Source organism: Lagopus leucura, unplaced genomic scaffold, assembly GCF_019238085.1.
Source record: "Lagopus leucura isolate 7727_CA_CO unplaced genomic scaffold, USGS_WTPT01 Super-Scaffold_73, whole genome shotgun sequence".
NCBI lineage: Eukaryota > Metazoa > Chordata > Aves > Galliformes > Phasianidae > Lagopus > Lagopus leucura.
The window spans coordinates 48,389,306-48,408,741 of NW_024962252.1; the positions used below are offsets into that span (position 1 = coordinate 48,389,306).

At 38.1% G+C, this 19,436-nt stretch overlaps 1 protein-coding gene across 5 annotated transcripts in view; it reads right to left on the reverse strand.

Moving 5' to 3' along the window:
- AHI1 (Abelson helper integration site 1) overlaps positions 1 to 15,248 on the reverse strand; it is a 91,778-nt gene extending 76,530 nt beyond the window's left edge. For 2 of the 5 annotated variants that reach the window (XM_042888494.1, XM_042888488.1), the window contains exons 1-7: positions 15,137 to 15,245; positions 10,578 to 10,709; positions 9,626 to 9,747; positions 4,313 to 4,923; positions 3,912 to 4,069; positions 2,724 to 2,934; positions 1,815 to 2,007 (exon numbers count right to left, since the gene is read on the reverse strand). In XM_042888494.1, coding sequence (XP_042744428.1) covers positions 1,815 to 2,007; positions 2,724 to 2,934; positions 3,912 to 4,069; positions 4,313 to 4,923; positions 9,626 to 9,747; positions 10,578 to 10,587 — 1,305 coding nt within the window. In that variant the 5' untranslated portion in view covers positions 10,588 to 10,709; positions 15,137 to 15,245. Of the gene's footprint in view, positions 1 to 1,814; positions 2,008 to 2,723; positions 2,935 to 3,911; positions 4,070 to 4,312; positions 4,924 to 9,625; positions 9,748 to 10,577; positions 10,710 to 14,952; positions 14,968 to 15,136 lie in introns of those variants that run through there. The other 3 variants (XM_042888468.1, XM_042888478.1, XM_042888503.1) reach the window with 3 other exon arrangements.
- Positions 15,249 to 19,436: the final 4,188 nt, after the last annotated feature.

Sequence of the window (19,436 nt, forward strand, 5' to 3'; positions counted from 1 at the left end):
TACAGTTACAAAAAAAAAAAGTACTTCTTCCACACAATCACACAATCAGAAGCAAAAGGACCTTTTGCTTTTACCTGATGACTATTTATGATCTGTTTTAAAAAAGAAGTGTTGGTTTTTTTTTCTTTAAGATCAGGTTCATTTTTTTTCTCCCTTCTTCCTCAATAAAAACAGGAAAAAGATCATGAATAATTTTCATAAGTCCTACAGTTCATATATGATACGTACAGATAACATTCCTAACAGGCAAAACAAGCTGTAAAATAATCTAACTGGAAGAAGATCAGTCAAAAAGTTAATTTTCCTTCTTAACTTCATCAGTTAGCCTATAAGAGCCTTCATTTTTCTCATCAGATCAGAATCTTCTCATATATAGCAACTCCTTTAAATTTATGAAGCATATGAAAAACTTACAATCATTTCATTTTCTAAGTTATACTTCAAAAACCATGGTGTTCAAACAGCAGGTTTTTGGCGTAGTCATACTTTTGGCTCCACCACCATAATTCCCACAAAGAATTTTAAACACAACTGTAGTTAGATCTGTGCTAAGTAACTGGAGACTCTTAATTCTAGACATGTTCATTTACGAGTGTCACAGAAAATTAAAAAAAAAACAACATACGGTGAGATTGTATATATAAGGTATTTGAATTAGAAAAACAAGGAATAAAGAAATAATATATTAGCTTTGCAATTTCAGTTAAATACTGCAGAATCTCTCTTTGTATACACTTTTTACAATAATTGAAATACTTAAGCAGAAAATTACGTTAAAAACCTATTCTACAATTTCTAAAATGTTAATAGAAAACAGGGCAATGGCTTGTTTCATTGGTACAATGGAAAAGACACACTGCTGCAAGCACACTGACTCTGTCTTTGAGTTCCCCCCATCCTTCCCCCCTCAAGAACTTAAGCTTCTTTTCATATTTCAAGAATTACCACCCCAGATATGTGTACAGACTGGGAGAATTCATTGAGAGCAGCCCTGCAGAGAAAGACTTGAGGGCTCTCATATGAAAAGCTGGACATGAGCCAGCAGTGTGCTCTTGCAGCCCAGGGGGCCACGAAGATGATCAGAGCACTGAAGAACCTCTCCTATGCAGACAGGCTGAGGGACCTGGGCTTGTTCAGGAGAAGTACTCTAAGAAGAGCTTACTGTGCTCTTCTTGTACTCAAAAGGAGCTTATAAAAAGATATATATTATTCAGTCTCATAGTGACAGGACCAGGGAGAACACTTTTAAATGAAAAAGGAGAGTTAGATCAGATGTTAGACAGGAATTCTTTACTGAGAGGATGGTGAAGTAGTGGCACAGGCTGCCCAGAGAAGCTGTGGGTGCCCCATCCCTGAAGACATTCAAGGCCAGGTTGGATGGGGCTCTAGGTAACCTGATCTGGTGGGTGACAACCCTGCCCACAGCAAGGGGGTTGAAAACCTAACATTCCTTCCAACTCAAGCCATTCAATGTTTCAAATATGAATGTAGAAAAGAAAGTGTTATCTTTTTTACGTGGTATCACCCCTCATGATTTGAAGTGATCTTAATGAGCCTTTACATTGAGTTTGTTAGCTGAGTTCATAAGAAAACTTGATTCTTACAGATCAGGGTTTTTTTGACTTATTTATAAGCGGTATTAAAAACACCAATGTTACTTTTTGAAACATCCACTTAGTGCTGTATATTAAAGCTTCACTTGTAATTCAATAGAACTGAAATAAAACACTTGAATAAGCCATATATACACTCTTGAATTACACACAAACTTTACAAAATCAAAACAATCAAAACATTGAAATATTTCATCTTACCTCAAAAAACAGAATTACTTGAGGGCTTTCCTCAGTGTTTTGAATAAAATAATTAAAGCGCTCATTAAATATGATTTGTTCCTCCCAATCTGGGACTGTTGACTTAAACTGTCTAAAGTCATATGGCTGTGTCATAATAGGAAGTATGTGGTCGATTTGCTCTTCCTCGTTGGAAGACACAGCTTTCCTCTCCCTGTATAAAAATTTCCAAAAATGTCTTAAAACCACAAAACTCAAACAAAACAGTAACTTTGATCAATGAAAGCAAGGAAAAATATAAGATAACATTTGATTTTAGGGAAAAATCAAAAAACATAAAGATTAAAACAATTGGCGATGTACACAGAAAGTGGCACAGTAAATTTAAAAATTCTAACAATCATGCCACTGTGACCACATTTATGCATAATGATTCTGATAGAGTCTATGGCATAAAAAGTGTTAGAATTTGCTTTTCAGGATAATTATGGATAATAACAGTGAAAGGAAGTAACAGAAGTGATTAGAAAAATGTAAAGGACTCAACTTCACTCAAAGATTTGAGAAGTTATTTTATGGAAATGAAAAGGCAAATGCTGCTTACACCACAAGAGTTTTGTTTGCTTATTCTAATTTGGCATCTGAGCCAAGAAAATTTGAGACACTGTCTCTCAGGAAAGAATACAGAATAAACAGTGTGGTAAACATGCAGACCTTAAAAGCAATAAAAAAATAGCACAGATTAAAGAGTCAAAAAAGAATGAACATCATCCTAATTTACTGTAAGCATTATTATGCATTATCAGATAAGCTGTCAAGAGACCTCATAAGCTTCAGAGTTATTTTCATGATCCATTTTAACAGGAGAAAAAAACATACGTATTTATAACAATCACAGACAACAGAAACAGTTTACTAAGCAAAAGTCACCTATGTTCCTTTTTGACATATAAGCCACTTTTCTGATCAACGATATGGATTTTAACTACAGGATGAGATACAAGATCAGTCTTAAGTCGATCAGATCGATGGATATAAACTCCCAACACAAGATCATCATCAGAACCAAATTTAGACTGAGTTGAAATTTCTGAAGTCCTCATTTCTTCATCATTTTCTGCAGAAACTCCTGTGTTATCTTCTATAAACAGTAAGAAACAAACAAACAAAAAACAACAACAAAACTCAGAGATTAATATAGCAGCTTAATGAGTAAAAATATTTCATGTTCATCATAAAATTTGCAACAAGGTTACAGTTTAAACACAATTGAAAACACGATTGAAAGAATATATATAAATGCATGTAAACTATTTCTATTAAAAATATTTAAAACCAGAGGTCTTCCTCTTGATTGACATAAGCTCTTCTCTGCCAGAATTACTTAAAATTGATATAGTTCACTAACCTGTCCTGGGCTATGGCCTATAATTTTATTTTATTTTTTAAAAACTATATAAGCAACGACTGATGCTTTCTCTAGTGCACTCTCCCTGAATCTACCAAACACCTGCTGAAGAACATCCCAATTTAGAAGTTACAGAGAGACTGCCATCCTTAATAGTTAGCAAAACATGAATTTGTGTAATGCCCCTTTTTTAAAAAATTGCTTCCTATTTTGGACTCTGCAATATTTGAGGAAATTAATTCTCCAGCATGACTACGTGCTACCTGAAAAAAGTATTTCTTACATTTGAACTGGGCAACAGGTTAAAACAGCGATAATACGCCATTTATAAAGTAAGATGTGATTAAATAATCAAAGGGTAATCAAAATATGAAACTAAACAGTAATATATAAAGCTAGGGTATATATATATATATATAATTCTATATTATTCCTAAAATACACTTAACATCTTCACAATTTTAAAACTAACTCCAGTAAATGAATTCTCAAGATTATATACAGATACACAAAATTAACTTCCTTACAATTGATTATTAGAATTGGAAGCAAAAAAATACAACTATTTAAAGAAACAGATGCAACTCCAATTCCAGTCTCAACCACTATTGAGGGAGTACTAGTGGCAAAATATTTACATGAGAAACAAAAGGAAAAAAACAACAAAGTGATTTGGATATAGCAGCACACCACTCATTTTGCTAGCAGACCTTTTTTGGTTTTCTTTTTAACCTTCTTTGCTTTAGGTTTCTGTTTTTCCATGCTTTCCTCCAGGTTCTGTTCTTCTGATACAAATTCTCTTTCCAACAAATGATTTTCATTATTACCTTCTGCTGGATGATGCTGCAGCTCAGAAAGGGACATTGCACTGCAATGTAATGGATTACTGTCAACAATTGCATTCTGTGACATATGGAAAAACTGTATGGAAGATTCAGAATCCATAAGTTTAATATTAATGTCAAGAGTGTTCTGTAACATCTATTTCATAACAGAATTATTCAGTTATCTCACCACTTAACACATAAACACAAAAGCTCCCTGATTGACTATCTTAATATGATAAACGTTGCTTAAGATTCATACACAAGTGGTATACTTATCACAATACCTTGTTTCAGCTTTGCATACAACTGCTACTTCTTTCTTCTTTTTCTTCTTTCTGCCCACTTCATCACTCAATGCAACTTCATTGCTTTGAACAGCAGAGGTAAAGTCAGACAACTGTTCTTTAAGTTTCATCCTTATTTTCTTTTTAATTGCATTTATCTCATTCTCAGCCACATGCAACTGATAGGCTTGAATTAGCTCTTCTTCCTCCTCTAATTCAATTGCATTTCTCACTTCAGTGAAGGAATTTTTTGCCTTTCCATCACCTCCTTGATGAGGTATGTCTGTTTGTGATCTACTTTTTGTCTTTTTCTTTGGAAAATCATTAATCTTTTTTCCAAAACTCTCCAATTCAGCCTCACATAAATTTTCCTCCTCATTAAATTGTTCTTGTAACAACGATTTCTTTTTCTTCTTGTTAGACTTTGTTTGCTTGCTCGCCTCTCCACTAACAACATCGTTATTTATTTTCTCTGCGATTGATGCTTTCTCTCTGAGTTTATTTTTTGTAAATCGGGGACTCTCTTCTTCAGGATTGTACGTGTTGTTTATAATTGCTTCATCATGCCCACTTTCCTTTGTTAGATCGATGTTACTTCTAAAAGTGTCAAGCTATAAATGAAAAGAATATGAAATGTAATAAAATCACGTTCTAAGGATGAACATACTACTTTATGTTATCTCTTCAGCAATATTACACAAAGTAAAATCAAGGATCTAATAGTTTTTAAATTTAAAATTAACAAGTGACAGACTGAAAGACAACAGATAATTCACACTGGAAAAAAAAGTGTATTTGGACACTTCACCTTCAGTACAGTTTCATATGTTTTCAAATAACTCATGCATATCTAGCAAAAAGAAACCAGTAAGTCCACTCCAGTAAGTATACTGCATAAGTATGCTTTACATTATGACAGACTGGAAAACAACATGCAGCATGAAAACAAATATTTTCACCCTTTTAAAATGCAAGTTAGAGACAAGCTTCAGGGACCATAAAGAAGATCATGTTGACTGTTAGCCTTTGATAGATCATTACTCCATCAAGCCTTGTACTAAACTTACAAGGTAAAATGTTAGTAGCAAGAGAGCTGCAGGGATAGCCTCTCTGAGCAGAGACCAGCACCACCTTGTGTCAGATTCAGCTGCTCCAACACATATTTGTCACTGTGAAAGCAAATTTAAAAAATAAAAAAGCAGTTCCTCAGACACATAGCCTGTGTGATCTTAACTTGAGCCATGTTTTCTACACATACAATTTAATTACAAAAAGTAATTAAAACATCACTTGTATCAGACTGGGTGCTGGACAGACAAGAGGACACTGCTAGAAAGATCATCTATCTGAAAAGCAGAACCACGGGAGATCAGCTAAGAGCAACTGTCCATGTATAACACACTTGATCCAAGTTAGAAAAAGCACCCCATCCGGAAAAGCAGCTCAGAGGACAGTGATACCTTTGGAATAACTCCAGCACATCCAGTCCCGACCTCATCAGCTTAAAGCACAGAACAAACAAGGTGGCTTTTTTCAGGACTGTCACATTAGGATAACTGGGCAGAGGAAGCTACCTGCCCAAGAACAGGTTTGCTTGTGCAGCTGATTTGACAGGAGAGGGTCGGGCACAGGCAAATGCACACAGGCTGGCTAACACACAAGCTAAACTCAGGTACTTTTCATTTGCCACCTGTACTCCAGAGCTGACAGCAGTTTCTTTTATAAAAAGAAACTTTTATATATTTATTTTTATTATATTTATATATTACATGTTATTTATATTATTTTTACATTATATTATTTATATTATTATATAAATAAATATTTATTTATATTTATATATTATTTTTATTATTTTTATTATTATTTATTTTATAAACTTCTCAAGTGTGTGTGTGGAAACCTGGAAACACAAACTGGTTTTGCTCATGATATGAAGCACTACATGGGCAACTGTATGTCTTCCCACAACACAGATACACCTCCGAAGAATAAGAACCAGCACTTGCCAACTCACTGAAGGGCTGAGCTGGCCACTGATTCTGCTTGCAGTGAGGTAGTAAAAAGAAAGCCTGAAATGGACACACATAATGCAGTCCTGCCTTGAATATAACACCTTAGTTTTCAATGTATGCTCATCTCAGTATTATCAGCTGGTTAGGCTGTAGACTAGGAAATAATTTCTTGACTCACAGTCTTGTTTGTCACCTGGTAGAAAACTTCATAGACTTTTTTTTTTGTTAGTTTTATATCTTCTTTTCTACCAGAAAATCTATACTGACATAAATGTATTAAATCCTTGCCTGATCTGACGTTTAGCTCATTCTAATAACTTGTAATAAGAGGTACAACGGGGGAAAAAATAAGTATAGAGACTGTTAGCCTTGGAAGGGTTAATAGCAAATTCCTTTCCTGACTGTGTCTTGATGTCTTGCTTTTTCAGCCCTGCCTGGAGGTGTCAGAGCCACTGCAGCTCTGGCTACTAAGCAGCAAAGTAGATCTTCATCAGCCACAGCTGACATTTGCATTACAATCCCTTCATTCCTATCAGTTGTGTCTTGAAACTCATCCTGCCCTACTGCCATGGCTTCTCCCCTTCCAGTCAGACTGCTTCCTTTCTCTCCTGCTAATAGGCAACATAGAGTGCAGCAGGTGAGCAGTCTCTTTATCACACCTGACAATTAAAAATCACAGCAACCTCCTGCAGTTCCAAACTCAGATCTCAAGGAAACATTGGACTACGAAGAAAAGGTTTTATTACTTTAAGAAAGACTAGGTTCAGTAAGAACAAAAGCAGCAGCCTGGGACATTTCCAGTGGAAACATGCTCTCAGCTATGACCTGTTTCTTATCAAACCTGGGAAACCATTTATGGCAAGTATGTGGCACAAAGACAAACATCACTGATGAATTTCACATTACTTAAAGATATCCGATACTCCATACAGTTGTTATATGAAGTGAGCAAAAGTGGCAGAGAACCAGACAAATCTCACCATCTCTTTCTCTTGCTTTCTCACAAACATTTATTTCTCACAAAGAAATGAAAGGCATTTGCTGAATCACTCATAGAAATTCCTACCTAAATGCAGCATGGAAAATATCAACATGAGCTCTTAAGTCTTTGACAGGCTTTAAGGAAATATTCAAAACTGTTAGTGCAAGGTTTCAATACATATTGTTCTCAATTTTTCTTTTTTGTTTAGTTTTTTGATTGGTTTAAATTCACAGCTCCGCCCACACTAATACTAAAAATGCTCCTTTTTTGGTGTGTATCAGCTTTTGCTTCTGTTCATCATGATCGTACTTCAAGCATTTCTAGCTGACTCCAAAACAGTAGTGTTTTCACATCAGAAACATTTGAATTGAAAACCAACTTAAAAATCAAAGTAAGCATTAGATTCTTATGTGAGTAGCATATAGTTGCATGTGAATATGTAATTATGTGTTCAAAAACACATCATCCTTAAAATTTACAAATTAAAAAAAATAATCGTGTTTCATGGAAGCACAGAACGGCTTGGGTTGGAAGTGGCTTTAAAGGTCATCTACTCCACCAGCATCAGAATACCCATATAGTTACATTTGTGCTGCAGAATATTTCTGTATTATTGTGTTAGCAGGACTTTTAATATCACTTTTGCAGAAGTCTTATATCAGAAAATGATGGTAACCTTGCAAGGAGTTGTTAGCTGTGACTGCTGGCTTAAGTAATTTAATAGCCAGTAATGCACTGAGCTTCAACGTAGAACAACCTTCATCCACTGTGTGTATTTCTTTCTCATAGGGAATGATCTTCAGAACAGCAATACAGTGCTTGGTGATCCTCTCTCGATTACCTTAGAACTAGAACAGGGCCATAGTTCCAATTGTCTCTGATTGCATCAGGGACTATTTAAGCAATGGAGAGGCATTGTTCAAAATGTAAGCATGGTTGAGATACTCAAAAGGATGTTTTGACACTTAATTTCTTAAGCTGTTACTAGTTGCATTTAACTGTGGCAATGTTTGCATACTATGTTTCAAAACCTGTAATACATAACAACTTAGCACAGATGCTTTTTCCTTCTCTGCTACTGAAGTAAACCTAAAAAACAGAGTACTCTTGTAGTTACACCTGCCAGCAAAGCAAAAGGCTTTTTTATATTTTAAACATCACACTGATTCTCTGTATATACTACTGACAACCCAATACATGCTCCAAGGCTCACAAAGTAAATACATATAGACGTACCCATAAATACTAGCTTCAGATGATCAAATGACAAACTTAGGCTTCTATAAGACAACTTTAAGTTTTATCTGTAAGAATATTTAGTAGTCACATAATAAATAACAAATACATGTAAAGATCTGAGATTATATAAAATAGCATTACATTGTCTTTAACAGGCTACACAAGAATGAACTTTCACTTCCAACGTGTGGAATGGATGCAACTGCTAGAAAAAAAGATAGCATAAAACCTAACAGGAAGAAAACAAGAAAAAAAAAAATCAAAAAACTTGTCTTTTAAGCAAACTCCTTTCCTTGGAAATTCCAATCGTCGTCAATAGCTGGGATTATACAGGACTCAAACACTATGTTTCTGTTCAGGAAAAATGTTATGATATAAACTCAGAGGAATCTTTCGGGTTCTTTTAACTAGAGACATGCCACAAACAAAGAAGGCATCTAACCATGCGGTCATCAAGCTAAGGCATGGTCTTTAAAATGGGCGTACTGCATAAGTACACATGCAACGACACAGGTAAAGCAGCATAGTTCAGCAAATACAAAAAATACATTATTATGGAGATCAAAATGAAAAAACATTTCAAGTACCATTTACTGTTGTTTGTAAATTCCTATATCAGTAACTTTAGGGAATGAAATTGATGATGATCTAAGTTCTTATAAGTTCTCAATTCACAGATGTATTACACATCTGTCTTACTCTCAAAACCAAATACTGTTATGGCTACAACCCCACATTATTCTATCATTCAGATTCCTACTGAAGTCAATAGTGAATTTAAAAACTGCAACAATTTTAAAAAAACGTAATGGGAAAAAGTACTGACAGACTTCAAATGAGTGCACATATCATTTATTCCTTTCCAAAATTACTTACCAAATAATTCTGACATGCCGCTGAAGTAAAACTTCTGGTATGTAAACAACAAATAAAACCCACGTTAAGCCAAAAGACATGTAAGCATTTTGTTCAGAGTATAAACTGTATTTCAGCACATTTCACTTCTGAAGTACATTTTCCTGGTCTTTTTCCATTGAGAAAGGCAGCTAACCAAAAGCTGGATGCATTCAAACTTACCACAATATTCTCCTGAGAGTGGGACTTCTTTTTCCTTGAATTCTTTTTGTCCGCCAGGCCAGCATGATGTCTGAAGATTTCCTCAAAGCGAACTTTGGTTTTTGCTTTTGCCTCACTTTCAACTGAAAAAAGTAAATTAGCCTATGATTCGAAAACCACTACTCCTACAGAAGTGTTTTTAACATGACAGGAGGCAGTAATTATTTTTATCAGGAAAAAAGTTACCAAGAAATGTGTTTAGTACTCAGTTAAGAATTTCCACTGACAGTGTAAACTGCAAGAGGATTACTTGGCAACATGGTACAAACACGGCTACTACTCACTGATGAAACTGGCACAGTTTTTAATCTGTTTCCTGAAGAAAGCAGATTTTTGAACCGCACACACATCAGGATCAGCAAAAGACCTTGGGCTAGCCAAAGCAGAGCACAGGCGACTGCCCTCATCATTTAAGAGCAGAGGTACCCTGATAAAAGAGGTTAACATACTGTCTCCGGGAAAAGGAGCTGCTCTGGGTTCTTACTGAGCCTGAAACAAATCTGCAAGAGGAAGAAGCACCTATGGATCTGAAATCAGCTAATGTTGAGAGCCTCTGCCTTTCTCTGAACCACAATATTGTTATCAGCAGCATGTGTTCTAGCTCTGCCACCCTATGCCCAGGTAATGCTTAATTTATAGCTAACTTTAAAATGTAATCCAGCACACCACCAGAAAAGGTTACTGAGTCCTCAGCTAAAGCATATTTACCACAGTAATTAAAATATTTTAAAAAGCAGACAAATAAACAAAAAAAAAAAAAAAAACAAAAAAAAACAGTACTTCAAAAACCAGATACAACCAACAAAACAAAATGAAAGCAATGCAGCTTAAAAATTCATCAACAGAAGAAACTCCTATCACATAGTTCTATCTATTAAAATACACATCAGAAATTAAACACAAGTATTCTTACCTGTTGGCATTTTCAGTCCTCAGTTAAAGGAGGCTCAACAGAACAGCTGCTTCTTCCTCAGGATTCATCTTCTTTTTTTTCCCCAAAGTAATTAACAACTTTAATTAACACAACTAGTCCATGGACTTGCAGCTACAAATTGAATGCATGTTCATTAACATCAAGTATGAGTACAGGTCTTTCAGACAGTCTAGAAATAAGTATTTCTCTAAATTACAAGTTCCCTGCTGTCAAATATCAGCATCCAATACTTGTTATTTCAAAGCAAAAAATAAAAAGCTATAGCAAGTTAAATACATTTTTCTGAATAGGCAAGTATTTCAGTAGTGCTGCCCTCAAAGAACAAGTACCCCTACAGTACACTTCACTTATATGAAGTCATTTATACTGAAACTTCCCTAATCAGACTCCTATCTGATAGCATCTTAAAGAAGTCCCATTTTAGCCAAGTGATAGCCTACAATGAAAAAGATTCACAGTTGTTAGCAAATCTAGCTTTAGTGCAGTTCTATAAATATTTATGTTTACATGTTATGTTTAAGTATTTGTATGAAGTAGACAAGCAATTACATGAAACTTTTCTGTGAAGAAAAAAATGTTACACCCTCCTGGCTGTGGAGAAAAGCTTGAAAATGCAATACAAACAAAGCTAGAAGGCAAATAAAAATATTACACACATTTATCACCTCATCAAGAAAAATGAGAATGTTGTTGTAGGGGAACTGCTAGGTCAGGGCTTGAATTGTTGATGGAGCACCTGATGAAGGGGTGGCTGGCCCAGGGGGCACAACTACATTGTTTGCACCTGTGTTCCCCACCTGACCAGAAGGGCTGGACCCAGGGTAGAGCTGCCCTGGACTCATGTAAAGGCCAGCCACTGTAGGGAGAATATCTCTTAGGCCTAGGCTTTTTCCTGATGAGGAGTGCTGCATAGCCAGAGAGCCCCTTCAGTAGTTAGGTGAGTTCAGCTCTTTTGAGATTACTGGTCTACCTGTGAATATTTTGCTTGGTATTGCCAAGAACATGTCAGAAGCAATTTTGCTTCCTTGTAATCATAACAGTTGTATAATTAAAAAAAAAAAAAAAAAAAAAAAAAAAAAAAGAAGAAGCTAGTTTGTAAACAGTGGAACTACTGAAACCTACCTTCCTACGACCTATAAATGCATTGTGTTTCCCTTGGCCTTCTATGCACTATCATCCCTACCTACCTTTCCAATAGCATGTCAGGCAAGAACTCCAAGTTCTTCCTACATAACAAAGCCTATGTTATGTAGGACTCACAGGACCCAGAATACAACAGTCCTAGTAAATTAAGATGTACTGGTAAATTTTACTATACTGATTAATTCTCCCTGGAACAGCTTCAGTCCAAACCATCTAGCACTCTCTTGAACGATACTTGTATACAGATTAGGAGTTGGTGCAGATTATGTGCCTGAGCATCTGCACTATGGTAGCCTCAGGTTCTCCCTGTCTCTTGCAGCGTTATTTGCTTCTTCCTTAGCCCCTACTGGTACAAGCTTTCAGTTACTTACAGTAGCTTGGTCTGTTAACTGACAAAACCAAACCAAATTAAGAAACGAGCAAACAAACAAACAAACAAAAAAAATAGGCAAAGTGTATGGGTTGGTTTGAGGTTAAATAAGTGCTGCTTAGTCAGTTGGCAAATGTTGTTAGTTTTGTGTACTAACCATCCAACAACATAAGAACATCTGAAATGCCTAAGGATGACCAAAGTGACTCCACAGGAAATGATCTATTCTGTAATATGCTTCATCCTTTCACCCAGGGTACAAATATTTTCCCTTACTAAAAATCTTCCTACTTGTAGAGCAAAGCTTCATCAGTACAATTAAACAGTGACTGTTGTGAAGTAACACAAATGCCTTATTCTTTCAGGGAATGAAAGAAGAAAACACTACTGAAAGTACATCTGCCTTTGAAATGTGTACTGTTATACAAAATGGCCATTTTAAAAGTATAGTTCATCATAAACTAGGAAATACTCATAATTTGAAGGAGTAGAAAATAATACAGTGACAAAACTTTGCATGCTAACACTGGAATCATTCACTGTGAGTGGCAGGAATGTGTAATATTCTCTTATGATTCATTTATTGATTTCACCCACCTCTCCAAAAATATAATTATAAAATCAAATGAAATGATAAAGCTTACTTCATAAGAACAAAAAATACAAGATGACATAGAGCAAAGCAGTGCAGTAAGTAAAGTACAAACCTACTTCAAGTACGGATATATTTTATAGCCAAAGGATAAGTGAGTCACGTAACAACAACAAAAAAAAACAACCTGCAGGTAAATTAATTTTGCAGATACTTTTCCTCTTAATGGAAAAAATACCTTTCCCAAGGCCAGGCTCATCTTACGTGACCAGTAGTCTCTGTGAAATGCATACATTTGACAAATCCACCAGGGACTGCATCATTTTCCATTTACCTCTGAGCATTCAGAAAAAAAGTATCTACCATCTTAGCTCAATAAAATTGAGATTAAAGCCTATAATGACAGTGCTTTTCTTTCGTACACATTTCTAGTTCAGAATTACATGACATCTGACATGCTTAAAGCAATTATTAGACTGGTATAAATATAGATCATTAATCAACAGGGATAAGAACTGTTTACTTTATATAACATCATCTTAAAATAGGAGAGATTTAACCTTACATTAGAGATCAACAACCACAAGCCATCAGAATGGCCCAGGTTGGAAGGGACCTAAAGGATCACGAATCTCCAACCCCCCTGCTACAGGCAGGGCCACCAACCTCCCCATTTAATGCAAAACCAGGCTGCCCAGGGCCCCATCCCACCTGGCCTTGAACACCTCCAGGGATGGGGCATCCATAACCTCTCTAGGCAGTCTGTTCCAGCACCTCACCACTCTCACAGTAAAGAACTGCCTCCTGACACCCAACCTAAAATAAACTCATTGAGATTAATCTGGTAAATGTTACTTTTGCCTGACCAGACTTAATCTTTTCCATGTTAATTAACGTAAGGCAATCCTGGAACAACAAAAATGCAGATTTGGGAACAGAAGTATATTCCAGCCATCAGGAATAACCAGGAAAAATAAATCATGAAATCTTTCAAGAACCAATGGAGACCTTCCAGAAAAAAATCAATCAACTTGCTCTTCTCTAATATTTCACCTGCACTTCTGATTCTGCATCAATTTCTGTTTTTTTCACATTTGCAGTACAGTGAATCACTATATTCTGCAACTACAATCCAGCTATTCTCAACGCAAAACATGTCACATTACCCTGTGCTTTTATTAATAAATGAATAACAAATTCAAAAGCAATCTATGTTATAACACATTACATTTTGTATAAACTGTATTATATTATGGAAATTCAGAAATCTTCCAGCAGCTCTTTGTTTACATCTCATCCTTTAGGTGAGGTCAGCAGGAGATCTTGGATTTTACCAAGATCTCTACAGACCACTACTTCTAGACTCATGTAAAAGCTTTAATGCAGAATTATACAGGAAAATAATACTGAGTCAAATCTGTTAATTTTTAGTAATGATAAACATGAGTTTACAAAGCAGGGGCATTATGCACAAAAATTTAGTATTTAAGTCAAGAAAGCTGACAGCCAACTTTATTGATGCCATGCAAGTATCTATGAACTTGCCTATCAAAACAGCCTATGAGAGCTGCGCAGACATGCCTGCAAATACCTTATGTTCACACTACTTTGAGAGGATATTTTTAAAAGTCGATCACAGAACCACAAGATGGTTGGGTCTGAAGGGACCTTAAAGCCCACCCAGTCCCAACCCCGTGCCATGGGCAGGGCTGCCCCCACATGCTCAGGCTGCCCAGGGCCCCATCCGACCTGGCCTTGAGCACCTCCAGGGATGGGACAAAATGCTCTCTGACTTTCTGGCATTAGCACACCAAAAAGCCTCACAGTAACTGAGGAATTTTTTTTTCTCTCATTACGCTTGGGGCCTGAGAAGGCTGAAAGAAAAGCTGCTGTCTTGCTGGCAAAACTATGGATTTCAGCTCCCACTGCGGAAGCACAGATTTCTATCATTGCTTACTTCATTTCAAGTCTCTGCCTTATTAATCACGATTACAAACGGTAATTCCCATCAGCAGACTACTGTGAGCGTTTCCAGAGCGCAGTTTCCCTTTTCACGGGGCAGCGGCGGCAGCGAGAGGGCCAAAAACCAACACTGCCAGCGGCACACACAAGGCTAACCGAGGGGCTGAACCTAGGGCTACTCAGACTGTAGGAGGCTCAGACACCATCGATGGGTTCCCCCGCGCCCAGAGGCCCGCCCGCCCGTCCGCTCCACGCCGCCACCCGTGCCGAGCACCGCCCGCGCGCACCAACGGCTGCGTCACAGCGCGCTCCGCATCCACCGCCGACTCCCGACCGCCAAGGGGAGCGGGGAAAGACAGCAGAGGGCTAGAGGCGGATCCCGATCTGCCCGCCTCCGGACCCCAGTCGTCCGCTGCTTGCCGCGGCCCCGCTTTCCAGCCCACCCGCCCGCGGCATGAAGACATCACTCACATCGGGCCCGTCCGCCTCGGTGGCACCTCACCGTCTCCCCCGTCAGTGGGCTCTCCCTTACGCAACGCTTCCCCCCCTCCGCAGCGCCGCGCAGGTGGTTTAGCCGAAAACAATCCCCGCTGCCAGGGAAACCGCGCGTCTGGCGCATGCGCGCGGAGGAAGGAGAGCGCTGGGTTTAGCTCGCGCAGAACGTGCTCGTGGGTCTTCCCTCCGGCAAGGAGCGCGTGCGCGAAGTGCTGTCGCCGCGTGGAGGCGGTGGCCTGCGTAGCGGGGGCAGGCGGCCTGGCGGGTGTTTGTGCGCGTGTAGGGTGGTGCTTTGCCGGTCTCGGTGGTGCTGGTGGCTCCCGCGGGCCTTGGCGCCCTGAGGTGGCGGGAGCTGCCCGCCAGCGGGACTCCTGGCGGCGCCGCGCGGTAGCTGTGGGCCCTGGGTACAACCTAGAGGTGAGGTAACGTGAAGGATTCTGCAATCATGACATTCGCACTTCCCAAGGGAGCCGTCCCTAGCAATCTGTCAGAAGAATGTAGCTCCTGAAATTGCTTACTAATATCTGTACCAGTGGCAGATGCTTTCTTTTTCCAGTAGTCACTTGCCCTCCGCAATCGGAAATGCATGCGTGCACCTAAGTGATAGGTAGGGAATGAGGCAGTATCACAACTACTGCATTTGGAATAAACAGGCAGAACTTGTAAGCCAATTAGAATTAGAGTAATCAGAATTACTCCCAAATTAACAGTTTCTATAGAGTTTCTATATATTTTTTTCCTCATGCTTTGTATTTTCACGCAGTATTTCTTAACATGGCTATTGTTAATTACAGAGAATTAGAATGTGTGTGGGAATATATGCAGAATCTTTCCAGAATATGATGCTTGCTTAATTATTGTTAATTACAGAGAATTAGAATGTAGTTCTTCTAAGAGTAAATTTGGTGTTAGACATACAGTATTAACACTAAACTAACATGGGCTGAAAAGCAATCATCTTCACTCCCAAAGTCTGCAGAGTTGTATATCAACTGGAGCTGGTGGAGATAGATGACTTAAGCACTATTCTTTCAGGTTTATAAGTTTTGTTGGGCTTTAAGAGCCCACTGTGAGTCAGTGAGTAGTGAAGAGTTCCAAAAGCCTTCTGTGTACCATGTTGAACTCTAACCTTAGAGATTGCTTGTGAAGTTTCACATTTATCTGGTATAAAAATGCACAAGCACTGCTTTGCCTTTCCGTGGCCACACTGTGAGGGAGAGACTGCAGTGACAAGGTTTCACGGTGTATGCTAGTACCCCCAGTAGTGGATTGCAATAGTTTCATTGCAGATGAGGGAAGAGCCTAGAATTAGATTAGGCAGAGCAAAAGCTGAAGAGGTAGTTCTGTATCCTGTGCAGATATTGTAACAACTGAAGAAAGAAGAATTTGAGGCAAGGTTTTTGGAAGCTAAAAGTCATTTAGTTTTATTGATGACGTGGTTTGTGTATTGTCTAGATGGAAGGAACTGAAAAGCAAATGGTACTGCTGTACCTTCATGGCAGTGATTTAGGAAGTGGGCTCTCTGAGAAAGGCTCATAGATGGAGTTCTCTTCACTGTATTGAAGCTTCTAGGTTATGATTAAAATTAATCTAATTAGTTGAGACAGAAAGAAACATAGAATATATTGCTGGATTTGGCAAGCCAACAGACTTGAGGAAAGTGAGACATATTGAAATGAGTAGTGATGAAAGTGATTAACCCTTTATGGTGAACTCTGAAGAGTGCTGTCACTCATGACATTATGCTTCCTGTTAAGTACTGGGATTAAATGAGAATCACCAGATTCTCACAGGTAAGAATTGGTGCCCACCATATAAATTCACTTTCAGGATATACAGGGTTGTAATTTATAGGTATTGGGACTTAGGTTGACATGTAGATATTACAGCAAGGCTGAAAAATGTCTTACTTTTTAAGGCTGTTGAAAGGCAAGATTGTGCAAGGCCTCATGGCTTGGATGAAAGCTGGGCCTGGCATAGAGAGTGACATATGAATGTTAGGATGCTCATTTACACTTCGAATTCAACAGCACTCACTTTTACTCATTGACATTGAAGCCGGCTTGTCAAAGATTTGGCACAGGTCAGCAGCAATAATGGTCTACAGGACCTTATAAATAAAGCTGGCATCAGACATCAAGTTTCCAGGAATACTTCTTTCATAAAAGCACCTTGAAGAGTTCTGTAGCTATTACACTGATAAAGGACTCTAAGTATTTCTGCAGCCTGAGCTCTATAAACAAGTCTTTGTTAGGACAGTTTTCCATGTTGGAGGGGAATTCCACCCCATCTCTTCAGCTGGCTTTAGTTTGATGTTTTTGGGGAATAAGCGGAAAAAAACACTTCAGCTTTTGTTGGTAGTCATGTGAAATAGATGTGGTGTATTCTGTGATAAAACCAAGAGTATAAGTTTATGTCAAATTTGGTACCTTCATCCTTGGATGGCTAAAAATCACTATTCTGCCGTTAAGAATATTCCGGATAGAAAGCTACTGTAAGTGTAGATATTTCCATGTGCTTTTCATAATATGTAACATGATTTACTGTTATCAGGCAGTTCTTTAAGTTACAAATGACATTTGCTCTACAGCTCAGAATGTTACAACGTGTAACAAAGTCAATGTCACAAAAATCCTTTTTTTTTTTTTTTTTCCTGATAGTAAAATGTATTTGGAAAAGATTTAAGCTTCACTTGTTACTGCAAAAGCAATGTAAGTCAGGGGAAGCGTCTAAGAAGTCCAGCTGGGAACTTTGTCAGCCCAGAAAATCATGGGATGCATTTTGTCTGTAGTTGAATGACCTCTGGGTGACTAAAAAAAAAAGTATGCATATTCCAAACACAGTGCATCCTCCCCAAAAACATAACAAAAAATACTATTCAGCTGTGTGGGGAAAAACAAGACTGAAAAAGAAAGGTTACATGGAAACATGGAATTTTATTCTTCAATGAATTGGAAAGTCTGTATTCACAGTATTCACTTTTGAAGTGAAGTAGCTTGTGTATCAAAAGTTTTCCATTACTTTTGTATGAGAAGTAGAAAGGGACATGCACAATGATGTTGTATTGTAGTCCACATTAAGAAAGTTTGCAGATATCATGTGTATTTGAAAATATTGCGGGCATTTTGAAATGATGAAGAATGGATTGTGGCTCTTGTCAGTACCTAACTAACAACAGAAAGGTAAAATGTGTCCCCTCACTGCAAGAAAGATATTGAGGCCCTGGAACGTGTTCAAAGGAGGGCAACAAAGCTGGTAAGGGGTCTGGAACACAGGCCATATGAGGAGAGGCTGAAGGAGCTGGGAATGTTCAGCCTGGAGAAGAGGAGGCTCAGGGGAGACCTTATTGCTCTCTATAACTTCCTGAAGGGAGGTTGTAGTGAGCTGGGGGTCGGCCTCTTCTCTCATGTCACTAGTGATAGGACCAGGGGGAATGGTTTCAAGCTACGGCAGGGGAGATTCAGGCTGGACATGAGGAAGTATTACTTTTCAGAAAGGGTGGTCAGGCACTGGAATGGACTGCCCAGGGAGGTGGTGGAATCACCGACCCTGGGGGTGTTCAAGGAAAGGCTGGATGTTGCGTTGAGGGACATGGTTTAGTAGGAGCTATTGGGAATAGGTGAACGGTTGGACTGGGTGATCTTTTAGGTCTTTTCCAACCTTAGTGATTCTATGATTCTATGATTCTATGAAAATCTGTCCCATTCAGGGGATAACCTCTAGGTGTCACTTGAAGGCATGAAATAGAAAATGGATTTTAGATTGGTCAATTTACAGAGGTCTAAATATGCAGTGGGATTCTAGCAGAAGTTGTTTGTGAATTATTTTCTCTTCATAGGCTAATCTAATTTAGCTTCTGGTGCGTTGGGTGTTCTGAGCAAACAAACTTTTTCATATAAGTTGAAGCTTGTGTAGTTTATGTGACAACTCACAGACAAAATTTAGTGATACTGATTAGGAAAAGAAATGCCACAAAATGTCTAACGTCAATTACCAGCTCCTTTAGTAAGCTTAGAAATGAGTCATGCAAGATACTTGATATCCTGAGATCAGTGTATCTTCCATGCCAGATTTTAGCACTTTGAAAGCAAATCGTGAGGCCTAGCTATTTTGGAAATCTGATTTTCCCTAAATAGTTGGATAGTGTAACTATGAATGTCAGTACATGCTTATTTGGCAGTGTAGATTTCTATTGGCTTTTCTCAGAGCTTCAGTTCTTTGAGATGAAAAGATTTCCTTGTTAGTTCAGACCTTGACACAGCCCTTGAAGTTAGTA